This window comes from Sinohyriopsis cumingii, chromosome 9 (assembly GCF_028554795.1).
Source record: "Sinohyriopsis cumingii isolate HCF-2022 chromosome 9, ASM2855479v2, whole genome shotgun sequence".
NCBI lineage: Eukaryota > Metazoa > Mollusca > Bivalvia > Unionida > Unionidae > Sinohyriopsis > Sinohyriopsis cumingii.
In genome coordinates, this window is record NC_142969.1 from 22,093,720 (window position 1) to 22,109,213 (window position 15,494).

At 36.6% G+C, this 15,494-nt stretch overlaps 1 protein-coding gene across 3 annotated transcripts in view; it reads right to left on the reverse strand.

Annotated features, from left to right (window-relative positions):
- LOC149791378 (3-hydroxyisobutyryl-CoA hydrolase, mitochondrial-like) overlaps positions 1-15,494 on the reverse strand; it is a 44,324-nt gene that overhangs the window by 18,859 nt on the left and 9,971 nt on the right. For all 3 annotated transcript variants that reach the window (XM_089969933.1, XM_089969934.1, XM_089969932.1), the window contains exons 6-8: positions 11,532-11,612; positions 8,875-8,927; positions 1,979-2,057 (exon numbers count right to left, since the gene is read on the reverse strand). In XM_089969933.1, the coding sequence (XP_089826059.1) occupies positions 1,979-2,057; positions 8,875-8,927; positions 11,532-11,612 (213 nt within the window). The remainder of the gene's footprint in view (positions 1-1,978; positions 2,058-8,874; positions 8,928-11,531; positions 11,613-15,494) is intronic.

The window sequence follows — 15,494 nt, forward strand, 5'->3', positions numbered from 1 at the left end:
AACAACAATTTACTTCCGAAATCCAGAAAGTGATAGTTTTTTGAAAGGTGTACATCTGAAGTAAGGCCAAGATGTATACTCTATAACCCATATTACACCCATCAATCGTACACCAAAATAAAGGAAATTAAAAGTTCTTGGAATAATACCTAGGATATACAAGGCCTTTTTTAAATAGCCAGTATAAATGGTCAGGAAAACCAGGGAAATTCTTTTTCTTTAAAAAATCTAAGTCTATGCAAAATAAGAAGCTGTAGGATGCCATCTGTATATGTGACAACTGTTTCATGTTTTTCTACTATGGTACTGTCATCTATATCTGATGGTACATCAGCAGCATCATTTGTTCAATACTGAAAGAATTCATTGCTGGGGTGATTTCTCTCAATGTTGGTCAAATTACACCACATTTATTTTTGATAAAGCAGCATATTTGTCATTCTATTTTTAGTACCATGTACCCCAAGCTGAATGAACCATTTGTAGTATTTTTTTAAGAAAATAGAACATACTGACCATAGCAGAAGCAACACCACATATGTAGGATTCAATTATCTTACAATTATGCCAAGGTCTTCACACAGTGCTTTAGTTATAGCTCTTCTTTAATCAATCTGTGTTGGTGCAAAAGACATATATCTCTATCAAAGTTTTTGCAATGCATTGAATTGATTGCAGTTCAAAATCAAACATAATTCAATCACAGCAGATAGCTGCCTTTTTGTTAACTGACCTGGAGTCAATTATATCACAGGCTGCCACCTTTGTAAATTGCTGTTTGTGGCCGATCAAATTTCTGAAAGGCAGTCACTGCATGAAGGCATGCTGGATTAACTTGTCACTGTTATTTCTTGTACTGCATGTTTGAATTCAGTGCATTCTTTCCCAACACACCTATATAAACAAGATGAATTCATCTTGATTCATGTACACTATCAAATTAACCACATTTATAAGATGGTGGTTACTGCTCTTCCAACTTAGGGCTGTTCCATTAAAACAAACATGGGACCCAGGGATGGCACTTTTAAAGTGGGGTACTCACCCATTGATGTGATTTAAAACTTTCTTATCATTTTAATATGAACTCTGTGAAATCAAAGTACCCTTGCATATATTTTTATAAAAAAATGCCTTCCCTGAGTACCATGTATGTTTTAATGGAACAATCCTTACTATGAAAGGCAGAATAAGAATATGATAATGTAGGAGTAATTTAGATTTTAAAATATTTACTTTTTGAGAACAAAGACAGGAATAGTAGTTACTAATGAGTAGAGATGTACAACAATGAATTTATCAAGCAAACAATTTAATCATAAATTATCAATAAGCAAATAATAATAAGAAACAAGTTTTCTAGAAAGCATTAGCCACATTGGGGACTCTAAAGACTGATGTGATTCTCAGAAAATGGCCAGGAACTCTTCAAGTTTCAGGATTAATAGTCTTGGATTCCTAGTCCAGAAATTCTGTTAAGAAATTGATTGATTGAAAATTGGTACAAAATTGTACAAAAATTTTTTTAAGACCTTCACGCCAGAATGCTTTATGTGAAATTTTGTATGGTCTTAATGCCAGAATGCTTTCTGTGAAAATTGGTAAGGCCTTAATGCCAGAATGCTTTCTGTGAAAATTGGTATGGCCTTCATGCCAGAATGCTTTCTGTGAAATTCAGTAAGGCCTTTATGCCAGAATACTTTCTGTGAAAATTGGTATGGCCTTCATGACAGAATGCTTTCTGTGAAATTCAGTAAGGCCTTCATGCCAGAATGCTTTCTGTGAAATTCAGTAAGGCCTTCATGCCATAATGCTTTCTGTGAAATTCAGTAAGGCCTTCATGCCATAATGCTTTCTGTGAAATTTTGTATGGCCTTAATGCCAGAATGCTTTCTGTGAGATTAGGTTAGGCCTTCTATAACAACCAAAAATTAATCTACAACAGCACAACTACCATAAAGGCATAATAATGGTTTACCTATTCCTGTCTCTGGCATGGCAAATAACGTCCTCTCTGTTGCAACTCTAAATGTACCATGTACAGACAATCCCACGCCCTGAAAAATACACCAAATATCCATCCAATATGTTGACAGGAAAAAGCACACAACAAAGCTACATCATCTACAAGGTTTACTTAGCTTTCATTCTGTTTCATTACACTCACTGACTTCTGACCCCAGCTACTTTAATGCAAGCTGCTGATCTAACCTCAAAATCCTTTTTCAGTTGTCATCAAATCTCATCTGAATTCAACAAGAAGTCTGAAGAATGTAATGTCTTGCCTCCTTCACTTGTGCTTTAATAAGTTTTCTGAGAGAATTACTCAGTGCGAGAAGCAGAGCAAAATGCCATAGTTAATGTAATCAATGGAGTGTGAAAAGTAGGTCACTGTGACCAACTTTTGGTTGTGATGAGCAGTACCCTACAAAACTGAGAAATCCACAAATTACATGACTGTATATAATATCTGACCAACTGAGTTAAATTCAAAACTCTATTGAATAATACCATTAAACTTTGTAATTACTCACCTGTCTTTCAGTAGCAAAAGATAAAATTACCAGCATCAGTTTTATTCCCACCCACCCCAACCCTATCACATCTCCTGAGGGTAGATCCAACTTTTAAGACTATTATAAACATAATAAACCATATACACAATCAAAAATCATCACCTTAAATCTCAACTTTAAATGTGTAAAGTTGCATGTCATTCAGCACACAAATGTGTAAAGTTGTATATCATTCAGCACACAAATGTGTACAGCTGTATACAATTCAGCACACTAATGTGTAAAGTTGTATATCATTCAGCACACAAATGTGTATAGTTGTATATCATTCAGCACACAAATGTGTATAGTTGTATATCATTCAGCACACAAATGTGTATAGTTGTATATCATTCAGCACACAAATGTGTATAGTTGTATATCATTCAGCACAAGAATATATAACATTGTATATCATTCAGCAGACAAATGTGTAAAGTTGTATATCATTCAGCATACAAGTGTGTAAAGTTGTATATCATTCAGCACACAAATGTGTAAAGTTGTATATCATTCAGCACACAAATGTGTGCTCACATACACAGGTGACATTAAATAATCAACAGATTTGGAATACACTGGTGATCTGTAGCAAAATGTAGGACAACCATGGCCATTCCAGTTAATAAGGCTGCAATGACTATGAATGTGTATCAGAAATAGGGATTGCTTCAGATAACTGTTTCATATTGTCTGAGGTACCATATACACTTGCTTATAAGCCATGTCCAACTTCAAACATAATAGACCCTGATTTGCCATTGCTGTTGTTGTTGTAGGGTTTAACGCCATTTTTCAGCACATGATAGGCTATACATGGTGGCCAGTACTAATGGTAGAGGAAGAACCCGGGAAAACCCTGGAAAGAACCACCAACCCACGAGAAGCTACTGGCAAACTTTCTCACATACCCACATTAGCTTAATCCAAGACTCGAACTCATGCAGACAGAGATAAGATGGCAGTGATCTGTAATGGAGAGTGCTTTAGACCACTCCGAGCCCCAATGTGCCATTGCATAAGATGTCTTAAGTCTTAAATGTGTGAAGTTCTACATCATTCAAAACACAAATTAAAAGACCAGTCTGTCACACAGCACCGTTATGAACAAAACTATCATATATCCTCACCGATAATTTAACTTCAACTGCATAAATTTGCTTGCCATCATATGATATGTCTTAAGTCTTATATGTGTCAAGTTGTGTATCATTAAACATAAATTAAAGAACCAGTCTGTGACAGAGAACACATATGACAAAAATACTGTATAAACTCTCTTAGAGTTCAACTTCAACTGCAAACAACACAGACCCTAATCATTATAGGAAGAAAGCAGGACCAGGTATAATATAATATTCCAAGCTTGTATAGATTTAAATAAAATGTTAAAACATACATGCTGGAATCAAAACTTTAACCAAATGGAGGACAACATATCTGACCACATGGTATGACCAGGTGACTTGATTCAGGGTTGGTGTACCAAAATCCACATGGTCCAACCAAGTGACTTGATTCAGGGTTGGTGTAGCAAAATCCACATGGTCCAACCAAGTGACTTGATTCTGGGTTGGTGTAGTAAAATCCATATGGTCCAACCAAGTGACTTGATTCTGGGTTAGTGTAGTAAAATCCACATGGTCCAACCAAGTGACTTGATTCAGGGTTGGTACAGTAAAATCCACATGGTCCAACCAAGTGACTTGATTCAGGGTTGGTGTAGCAAAATCCACATGGTCCAACCAAGTGACTTGATTCTGGGTTGGTGTAGTAAAATCCATATGGTCCAACCAAGTGACTTGATTCTGGGTTAGTGTAGTAAAATCCACATGGTCCAACCAAGTGACTTGATTCAGGGTTGGTACAGTAAAATCCACATGGTCCAACCAAGTGACTTGATTCTGGGTTGGTGTAGTAAAATCCACATGGTCCAACCAAGTGACTTGATTCTGGGTTGGTGTAGTAAAATTGACATGGTCCAACCGAGTTACTTGATTCAGGGTTGGTGTAGTAAAATCCATATGGTCCAACCAAGTGACTTGATTCAGGGTTGGTGTAGTAAAATTTACATGGTCCAACTGAGTTACTTGATTCAGGGTTGGTGTAGTAAAATCCATATGGTCCAACCAAGTGACTTGATTCAGGGTTGGTGTAGTAAAATCCACATGGACCAACCGAGTGACTTGATTCAGGGTTGGTGTAGTAAAATCCATATGGTCCAACCGAGTGACTTGATTCAGGGTTGGTGTAGTAAAATCCATATGGTCCAACCAAGTGACTTGATTCAGGGGTGGTGTAGTAAAATCCACATGGTCCAACCAAGTGACTTGATTCAGGGTTGGTGTAGTAAAATCCACATGGTCCAACCGAGTGACTTGATTCAGGGTTGGTACAGTAAAATCCACATGGTCCAACCAAGTGACTTGATTCTGGGTTGGTGTAGTAAAATTGACATGGTCCAACCGAGTTACTTGATTCAGGGTTGGTGTAGTAAAATCCATATGGTCCAACCAAGTGACTTGATTCAGGGTTGGTGTAGTAAAATTTACATGGTCCAACTGAGTTACTTGATTCAGGGTTGGTGTAGTAAAATCCATATGGTCCAACCAAGTGACTTGATTCAGGGTTGGTGTAGTAAAATCCACATGGACCAACCGAGTGACTTGATTCAGGGTTGGTGTAGTAAAATCCATATGGTCCAACCGAGTGACTTGATTCAGGGTTGGTGTAGTAAAATCCATATGGTCCAACCAAGTGACTTGATTCAGGGGTGGTGTAGTAAAATCCACATGGTCCAACCAAGTGACTTGATTCAGGGTTGGTGTAGTAAAATCCACATGGTCCAACCGAGTGACTTGATTCAGGGTTGGTGTAGTAAAATCCATATGGTCCAACCAAGTGACTTGATTCAGGGTTGGTGTAGTAAAATCCACATGGTCCAACCAAGTGACTTGATTCAGGGTTGGTGTAGTAAAATCCATATGGTCCAACCAAGTGACTTGATTCAGGGTTGGTGTAGTAAAAAATCCATATGGCCTCTTTGTGAAATTGTTATATTTCAAGTGAACTGGATAGGAAATATATCTTAAGAAAAAAAAAAATGTGCCCCCTTGACCCCCGCTGATCACATCCAGGGGCAGAACCCATAGGCAGGAGTGGTACTGAAGAAAATATGCTTGTGATATTGTTATATTCAATTTATGTGAATTGGGAGAGGGATTATGAAAGACAGCTGATGAAACAGGAGTCTCTTGACATGTCTGACACCAATCTGGCCATAAAGAATTTCCTGGAATTCAAGATATGACATTTCTTCTTTTAAATTACTGATTGTTGAAACCATCTCTGATATTCTTCAGCAATATCAAGATTGTCATATTAGTTGCTAGACACATCAGATGAGCACTGTTTTTATTTAAGTCCAACAAGATATAATAAGTCTTATAGTGAAAACCCAATAGTGACATCACTTCCTGTTTTAGAAGAATAATGATGAGAAGACCTTCAAGATGGATGCCATGGTGGTCATATTCAAGATAAAACTTGCACAATATCTAATTAGGACCAAATAGACATTATAAGAAATGTATTGGTGAAAGCATGCTATTGATATGACCAGTCCTCTAAAAGAATTAGGTATAACAAGATTTTCTAGATGGCTATTGTGGTGGCCATATTGAAAGTCAAATCTCCACCATTTTCATTTATGAGCCACTAAACATCTTAAAAAGTCTTTCAATGAAAACCTCTCACTGTTATAACCATCCATTCATGAGGAGCAGCAATTAAAAAAATTCAAGATGGCCACTGTGGCAGACATACATAATGCATAATAATAATTATAATAATAATAATAATAATGAGGACTTTGTATAGCACCTAATCTTTAGAGGCTCTAAGCGCTTTACAACATTAGACAACACCTGTAACAATAAAAACATATAATGATATGATTACAAAAATCAAACACCATGAAATCAGAAAACATAAAAAAAAATGCTGAAAATATTTAAGGTAGAAAACATTATTAGGTCTTTAAGTTTGCTCTTGCAGTCAAAATAGGTGAGTTTTAAGAGCGCTCTTGAATGGGATCACTGTTATCTGCATAAGCAGAACTCTTTTCATTCTGGACCAACATACAAATTCTTATGGTGAAAAACCCGTAGCAATAATAATTTTTGTTCAGGTAAAGTAGCAATGCAATTTTCAAGATGACTCCTGTGATGGCCATACTGGACATCAGAGCAGTGCAATTTTCAAGATGACTCCTGTGGTGGCCATACTGGACATCAGAGCAGTGCTATTTTCAAGATGACTCCTGTGGTGGCCATACTGGACATCAGAGCAGTGTACTTTTCAAGATGGCTCCTGTGGTGGCCATATTGGACATTAGAGCAGTTCTATTTTCAAAATGACTCCTGTGGTGGCCATATTGGACATCAGAGCAGTGCTATTTTCATTTACAAAAGATGCCTTCTGGTTAAACATGACTTTCGATGCAGGATTACTAGTAGCAACAAGATTTTCAACATGGCTACCATGATAAACTTCAGATTGGCAGAATTCTGATTTGGGACAAAGTAGACAAGTCTTTTAATGCAAATACCATATTGGCATAAAGAAGAGTCGCAATAACAAGATTTTCAATATGACCACTTTGGTGGCTATTTTGGAGGTCCAAGTGGCACCATTTTCATCAATGACAAGCTAATCCATGGAATGAATGTGTTTAGGAGGAGTGGTGACAACAACCATGTGCTAACAGACAAATGGATGATGAACAACAGACCATCTCATAGGCTTTCCTGGTCTATGACCAATAGAGCTAATAATAAAAATTATAAAAAAAACAGCATAAATCTTTACCCAAACAGAGGCAGAATGCATAGGCAGGAAGAATGGAAGTTCTGGGTCACACACCCAAAAATATGAGATTATCTTTATATGGAAAACTGTAGATCAAATTCTGAAAACAGTCCAGACCCAGAAATTAGAGTCCTTGAAGCAGTGAATTTCAGTACAGACAGCCTGATTCTTGACATCATGGTTTCACCCAAGATGAAACACAGGGGCAGTTGTGGTACTGAGAGAAGATGAGCCTGCCATACTACATTCTAAATCTGAACCAAATCATGTAAGGGGTTAATGTGCTATACATTCTTAAAAAGACTTGATCCAAAGCTGTACATTGACACACCCACACACAAACAATATAAAACCCAAACACTAGATGCACCCATCTTTGAAGCATACAACAATAAAGGTTATCCACTACAATCACATCTAATACTTACTGTTATGTATATCTATAGTGTGTGCTTAATTTTTGTCCATGATTGTATGTTATATTTTAAGATTACTATCACTTGTAGGTTGTTGTTGTTGTGGGGTTTAACGCCATTTTTCAGCACGATAGGCTATACATGGCGGCCAGTATTAATGGTGGAGGAAGAACCCGGAAAACCCCGGAAAGAACCACCGACCCACGAGAAGCTACTGGCAAGCTTTCTCACATGCCCACATTGGCTGAATCTTAGACTCGAACCGCCGCAGACAGAGGTGAGATGGCAGTGCTCCGTAACGAAGAGCGCTTTAGACCACTCGGCCACTCGGGGCCCCCATCACTTGTAGGTAAACATGTTTACTTGGAATTGAGTTCAGGACGCTTGTTTTCTCCTTTGAAATTTAGAGTCTACCTGATATTTGTGAAGCTGATTCAGTAAAGTTTAAGTAAAAAGATCCAACCTTGTTTACAGTTTGGAATGACAGTATTTTCAGAAAATAGCAACTGCACCAAAGGTCAAGCAGGGAGGTACATAAAGTTATTTACATCAGAATTACTCATTCCTATCTTAATATCTTAAGTGGAATGAGTCTTTTAGTCGTGTTCACTTTTAATTTGTGAGGATTTATTATTTAAATTATTCACTGGAATTACAAAATGCTCATTGACTTCAGGACCAAATCACTATTCTGGAATTAATGTGAATTCATTCAACGACATTCTGGATTATATCATTTTGATATACTTAAGACTGTTTGCACATAAGCACATTTCAAACTATAGGCACATCAGTATATTCAAGACTGGAATACATTCAGAAGACCACCAGAGTTCATTCAGAACACTATAATTCTGGACTTGTTATAGAACTTTTTGGACTATATCGGATTTAATTGACAATACTTTAAAGTTGTTTGTAAATTTTCACTTTGTTTTCTAGGGAAATAAATTATTTCTTGAATTTTACTACACTAGTCGGTTTTTGTTCTTGTCTGTTTCTTAGTTTAAGACAAATAGATTCGTTACACTTACCCCTCCCATTGTGATGCCATCGATCAGAGCAACATAGGGTAAATGATAGGTGCCTGAAATAAAAAAGGCTAGTTATTACTGAGCACTGAAGTTTTATTTGATTAATTTCCTTTTTATTTCAATGATTTAACTTACATTAAATAGCAATGCAGTAAAACACACTTGGTACAAATATTATAATGCCAATTTCATTTAGAATTTAGTGAATCTATCAACACCAAATACATGTATGTTGTTGTTGTTGTTGTTGTGGGGTTTAACGCCATTTTTCAGCACGATAGGCTATACATGGCGGCCAGTATTAATGGTGGAGGAAGAACCCGGAAAACCCCGGAAAGAACCACCGACCCATGAGAAGCTACTGGCAAGCTTTCTCACATGCCCACATTGGCTGAATCTTTGACTCGAACCGCCGCAGACAGAGGTGAGATGGCAGTGATCCGTAACGAAGAGCGCTTTAGACCACTCGGTACATGTATGTATGTATGTATGTATGTATGTATGTCTGTATGTGTGTATGCATGAATGTATGTATGTATGTATGTATGTATGTATGTATGTATGTCTGTATGTGTGTATGCATGAATGTATGTATGTATGTATGTATGTATGTATGTATGCATGCATGCATGCATGCATGCATGTATGTATGTATGTATGCATGTATGTATGTCTGCATGTATGCATGAATGTAGTGGGTTTAATGGCATGTCAGCATATTACTAGTTATATGCATGTAGTACTGATTAAATCTAAGTTCTAAAAATATTAAAAAAACTGTACTCAAACTGTAGGAACATAGACCCAATAAACAGATATAAATCAGTTACTTATTTGTTTCCATGTATGCTATCTATCAATATCTATACAGTACTCCCTTATTATAATGCCCTTCATAATAACACATTTCTTGCTATGAGGCAACTATGGTCACAGATCCCACTTTGTTAGGTGGTAGCAAAATTATAATATGCTATGTACTTCATTATAGGGTGGTCTAAAAGGTGTTACACTCTGTCTCTAATGTATTGTGTTATAATGAGGGAATACTGCATTATGTTCATCAAAATGCAGACCCAATATAAGGCAGTACACATAATGGAAAGTATTATAATGAGGAAATGCTGTATATCATGTTCTTCATTATATGGCAGTCCCAATATTAAGTAGTACACACTGGCTGTCATATACAGTGTTATAATGAGGGGATACTATATATTATGCTCTTCATTATATGGCAGTCACTATATTAAGCAGTACATACTATGGCTGTCATGTACAGTGTTATAATGAGGGGATACTATATATTATGCTCTTCATTATATGTCAGTCCCAATATTAGGCGGTACACGCTATGGCTGTCATGTACAATGTTATAATGAGGGAATACTACATATTATGCTCTTCATTATATGGCAGTCCCAATACTAAGCAGTACACACTATGGCTGTCATGTACAGTGTTATAATGAGGGAATACTTCATATTGTGTTCTTCATCATATGGCGACCACTCTGGTGGCCTAAGTGGTTAAAGCAGTGCTGTCCAACCCGCGGCCTGCACGCTGATTTTAAAGGGCCCATCAGAGCTCGAGCAGCTATATAGTCGTTGCTTTTCAGTTTTCTGCTGCAGCCCTCTGCTTCAAGAAAAACAGTTTTCAGTTGCATATGGTGTCAAAAAGGTTGGACAGCACTGGGTTAGAGTGTCTGCCTCGGATGTGTGGAAGTCGTAGGTTCAAGAAGTGTATGTATTTCCATTCACAGTTTGAGACTATGCGGTGTTTTTTGCCACATGCTGGTTGTCAGCTTCCTTTATGCACCTGGTCTGCTCTGACATGTGAAATGTTCTATTATTTAAATAATATCACATGTACTTGCCTATAAGTCCAACTTTGAACTGCACAGAAACAGATCTGATATTCCATAATGTGCTCGCAGATCTGGGTCTATACAGTTTGCTAGGAGTAATCAGCAGAATGAGCACACAGACCTTGATCTATCAGTGAATTTTGTAAAACAGATCTGAGTCCATGCTGTTTGCAGTTGGATTCGACTTACGAGTATAAACACTTCGCCACTAAAGCTTGTGGGGTGGACAAATTATACAATTCAGGTAGTTTTTATCTGAATTGAAATAGATTTAACAGTGCTGACCTTGGCTTCTTCATGCTTACCATATATACTCACTTCTAAGTCAAAATGCAAACTGCACAGACCCAGAATTACTGTCATATAATGCACCAGCATACCTTGGTCTATGCAGTTTCTTAGACATAGTAAGTAGAACAAACAATACTGACCCTGATCTCTAGTGTTTATGCAATGGCAAATCGGGGTCTATATTTTCTGCATTTGGACAAGACTAATACATGAGTGTATATGGTAAATAAATAGTAAATTTAAACGGAGTTAACTCAAATGTGAGCCAAACAACCTGGTCACTTAGAGCTGCACTTTTGGGACCAAGTTCACAAATTAAATACAATGAACTGATCTACTTTTTAAGTCATCAATTTTCGTGGTCTTGTTTTCACTGAAAAATCACTGTTCATAAGATCTGTACATTAACGATATTGGTAAAAATCACAAAAATCCATAAAAATTGGTACCCCATGAAAAATAGTGAATTCACAGTAGACAGACAGGGAAAAGACTTTACCAATTTTATTATTCAGGATGTATTCCTCCTTGAAGAAGTCTTGTGCCAATTTGTCCCCTACTTTGCCTGCCTCAGTCACAGCTGAAAACATAATCATTCAAAATGAGTTAGAAATCTAGACTAAATCTTGTGTCAAGATAATTTTTTTTTCTTTTTTTTTATATAAAAGATAGTATCAGTAGCACCCGTATCTGAAGTTATCTTAGCTCTTCATGTCCCTTACTTTCTTGTATAGTGATCACTAACGGACTTGCAGAGCTGGGATAGTCTCAGCTAATCAAGATGATTTCTGACATAAAATAAGACTGTATGTCAGAAAACCAATTTTTCCTAGTAAAATATTTCTTTGAGAATACTTACCCAATCATAATACCTTAGGAGAACTACTAATACCTCACAAATCCAGCAATTCCAGATACTACTTTGGTTGTGTATACCTGAAGATAGAGAGAATGCTGTATAAGTCCTTGTTTTGTCCGATATCCTGTCTTCTGTGGTGATGAAAGGTGTCCAAGTTTGTGGAGTAGTAATCTTTTATTGTACTTGCTGCAAACTTTCTCTCTTTGAAGAGCCAGAGGAAGTTAGCAATTTGCAGTATAGACGCCTGGAGTGATAAGTTCTGTTTGGGTACCGCTGGGTGTAAGCTTGCCATTTACCTTCATATGCCTTCAGAGTGGAGGGCCTTCTTGCTTGAGTAATTCTCTCCATGAGTGGTTGTGAGAACTGTTTAATTCTGAGGGCTAAAGTGTTAGCAAATTGTAAAGGCAGAACTCTGCTGGCATAGGAAGAGAAAAAGTATTTATGGAGTAAACTTTCCTTAGAGGTGAAAAACTCATCCAACTTGTAATGGTATAACTACCACATAGATTCTGGCTTTTGTGAGGCCTCTTATGACGAAAGCATGCTTCTTGGCACAAGTGGAAGTAGTAAATGAGAGGTTCATGGTTTCTGCCACCAATCCTTATACCAGAGAGGAGTTCACTCTAACAGTCATCTTGGCTGGCAGACAACTTTTAGCTCCCTTGAGCAAAAAGTAATATCTGGGAGGATTGGATTTACAAGATAGTGATAGTTCTCCTAAGGCATTATGATTGGGTAATGTGTTTAAAGAAAAAAAAAATAGCTTATAAATATTTCACCATGACCATGGTTCAAGTACATAAAAGATCAAATTATAGCCATGTATGTAATAAATTTTGTTCCTAGACTTTCCAAGCAATTTTTGCATGGCCTTGAGGATTTACCTTTTGATTCAAAGATGCTGTACCTTGAAATGTATGCAAAATTTAAACAAACAAAAAACAAAGACACCAACATCAGACAGACATTAAAAAAAGGAAACTTTGACGACATTGCCAAGTCAGACAATGGTCACTCAACTTGTGACTTTCATTTGTTGTGTGTCTTTTACCTCTTATTCCAACAAAATTCAGATCTTTGTTGAATACATCGTACAAATTCAGTATAACATACACAAGAATATTGCAGTATTATTTCCAACTGCTAAATAAAGTAAAATCTGTCCTAACAGTCACCTTTACTCAGCAGTCCACAACAGCCACCATAATTTTCCCCCAAGAAATTTGCCACTATGGTAGCCATTTTGGACATCAGACTAGTACCATTTTCATTTAGGACCAAATAGGGAAGAATTTCAAAATGGCCACTGTGGCAACCATACTGGTTGTCCATGTGGAACTAATTTCAATGGGATGAATGTATGCATAAATCCTTCAAGTAGTTTAGCATATGTAACAATAACAAACTTGTGCTAACAGACAGATGGATGTCAGATGATGGCCAACAACAAACAAAAGACCATCCATAAGGTCTCATGGTCTGTGATTAGTATCACAATACACCACTGGAAGGTAAAGCAAAACAAACCTATAATTAGTTTCAAACCAAAGTTATTTACCAAATTCATGAAAATCTTATCTACAGCTCTGTGTTATACCAAAAGTGCAAAGTGTATGTACCAAACCGAATAAAAAACCAACAAAAATAAAACAGCAAAGTCATAATTGTGCCATTCTGATTCAAGATTACCTCTCTTTGTATGTATAGACATTAAACATTATTAAATTCACCCCAGCTCTTCATTATAAAAGTCAGTCAGATTCCAGATTACCTCCCTTAGAATGGTTATATGTTAAATCATACAAATTCATCCCTTGATTATAAGTCATATTCCAGATTACCTCCCTTAGCATGTTTTGCTATTAACTGTAATTAAATTCACCCACTCTCTTGATGGTATAAGCATAAATGCTAAACACTGCTGAAGAAACTTGATTGCCTGATTCACTGAGTTCCTCTAATTGTAAACAGAGTCGCTTCCATATTCTGAGATGCCCATCAGGCATGTTCAGAATAACTGGCAAACACTGGCAAATTATTAATATTCAACTACCTGATGTGGCTTCATTTGTACATCCCTCATCCTCTTAAGATCATCTGTTTACCTGTATCAAAATCTATAAGCATTGCTGATGCTACTGATAAATGGACTGGGTGTTGTCTATAATTGCAACACAGACTAATTATGATGCAGCTTATTTTTTGTAATTGTAAATTTAAGATATTGTTTTTACTGAATGAAGAAAAATAAAAAAGACCCATCGCTCTCCGACTTTATTTCTGTTTTCAGCTTCTTCTGAGCAACATATGGATATATTTGCAGGCTCCAGAACATGAAACTTCCCGAAGTCTCGCAAATACTCCTTCCTACAGGTCATGATGAAAAACACAGTACATCAACAGCAAAACTGATGGCATACAATCAGTCAGAGATCAAATGACCAAAGGTATACGCCACAATTCATTTATAAGTTAAATTGTAAAATTCTGTTCATTGTGAGCCTTTCTCCAGCAGCAGAATGCTAATGAGGTTTTGTCTCATGAACACTTCAGATGCTTATGTACATCTATTCTGCTGAACCTAACAGTGAGATGGACACAACTCCACTGAACCAATCAGAAACATGAACACAATTCTGCTGCTGATCCAATCAGTATGGAGAACACAATTCTGAAGAAGCAGTAAACAAATATGGCCCTTTGTGGCAAGTGAAAATGAGTCAAGGCAAGTGATTTTTAAACCTGCTTGCCCTAGACCTGTATCAGAAAATAGTTTCTTTGCGCACTGCCATGGTTCGATCAAAATCTAATTCTGAAATGCTGCCAACGGCAACAGGATAGCTAATCATGCACAAGTTCACCTAAGAAATATATGTATGTCACTTGACCATAATCATATTTATTTTAGATCTGGTTGATAAAAGAACACATGCAAAGTTTGATAAACAACTTCAGCAATAAATATTCTAGAGTGGTAACAAAAATGTACAATATACAACATTTTATGGCTGATACAGGGCAGTTCATCAATCCTTATTAACCAAAAACCCAAACATGTATTCACAGAGTAATGATGCCTACACCAAATTTTGTTTCAAAAGGGGACAGAACTCTGGAGAAATTCATCAAATTATAATCACCGAATGCATGAATGCTAATGTCAACCAAGCTTTAATTCAATCAAAATACAACTGCAAGGGTTGCTGTGCATGTAACATCCTCTGACAAACAAAAAAAACCCAATACAAATGGACAAATTTGTAAGGGTTGTCTTGCATGTTAATTTAATTCAATGAAAACATACAAATGGACAAATCTAAAAGGATTGTCTTGCATGCAGAATCCATTCAATGAAAACACACAAATGGACAAATCTAAAAGGGTTGTCTTGCATGTTAAATTAATTCAATGAAAACATACAAAAGGACAAATCTGTAGATAAGATACAGCAAAGCATTAGATATGCATATCCACAATTTAGTGATTTTTTTTTATCTTTTAAATGGGATTTTAGCAATTTTGGATGTAGCCAGTCAATGATATTGGATTTCTTTGCTCCACCATTAAAACATTCCCATTTTATGACAAATGCTAGATCATGGC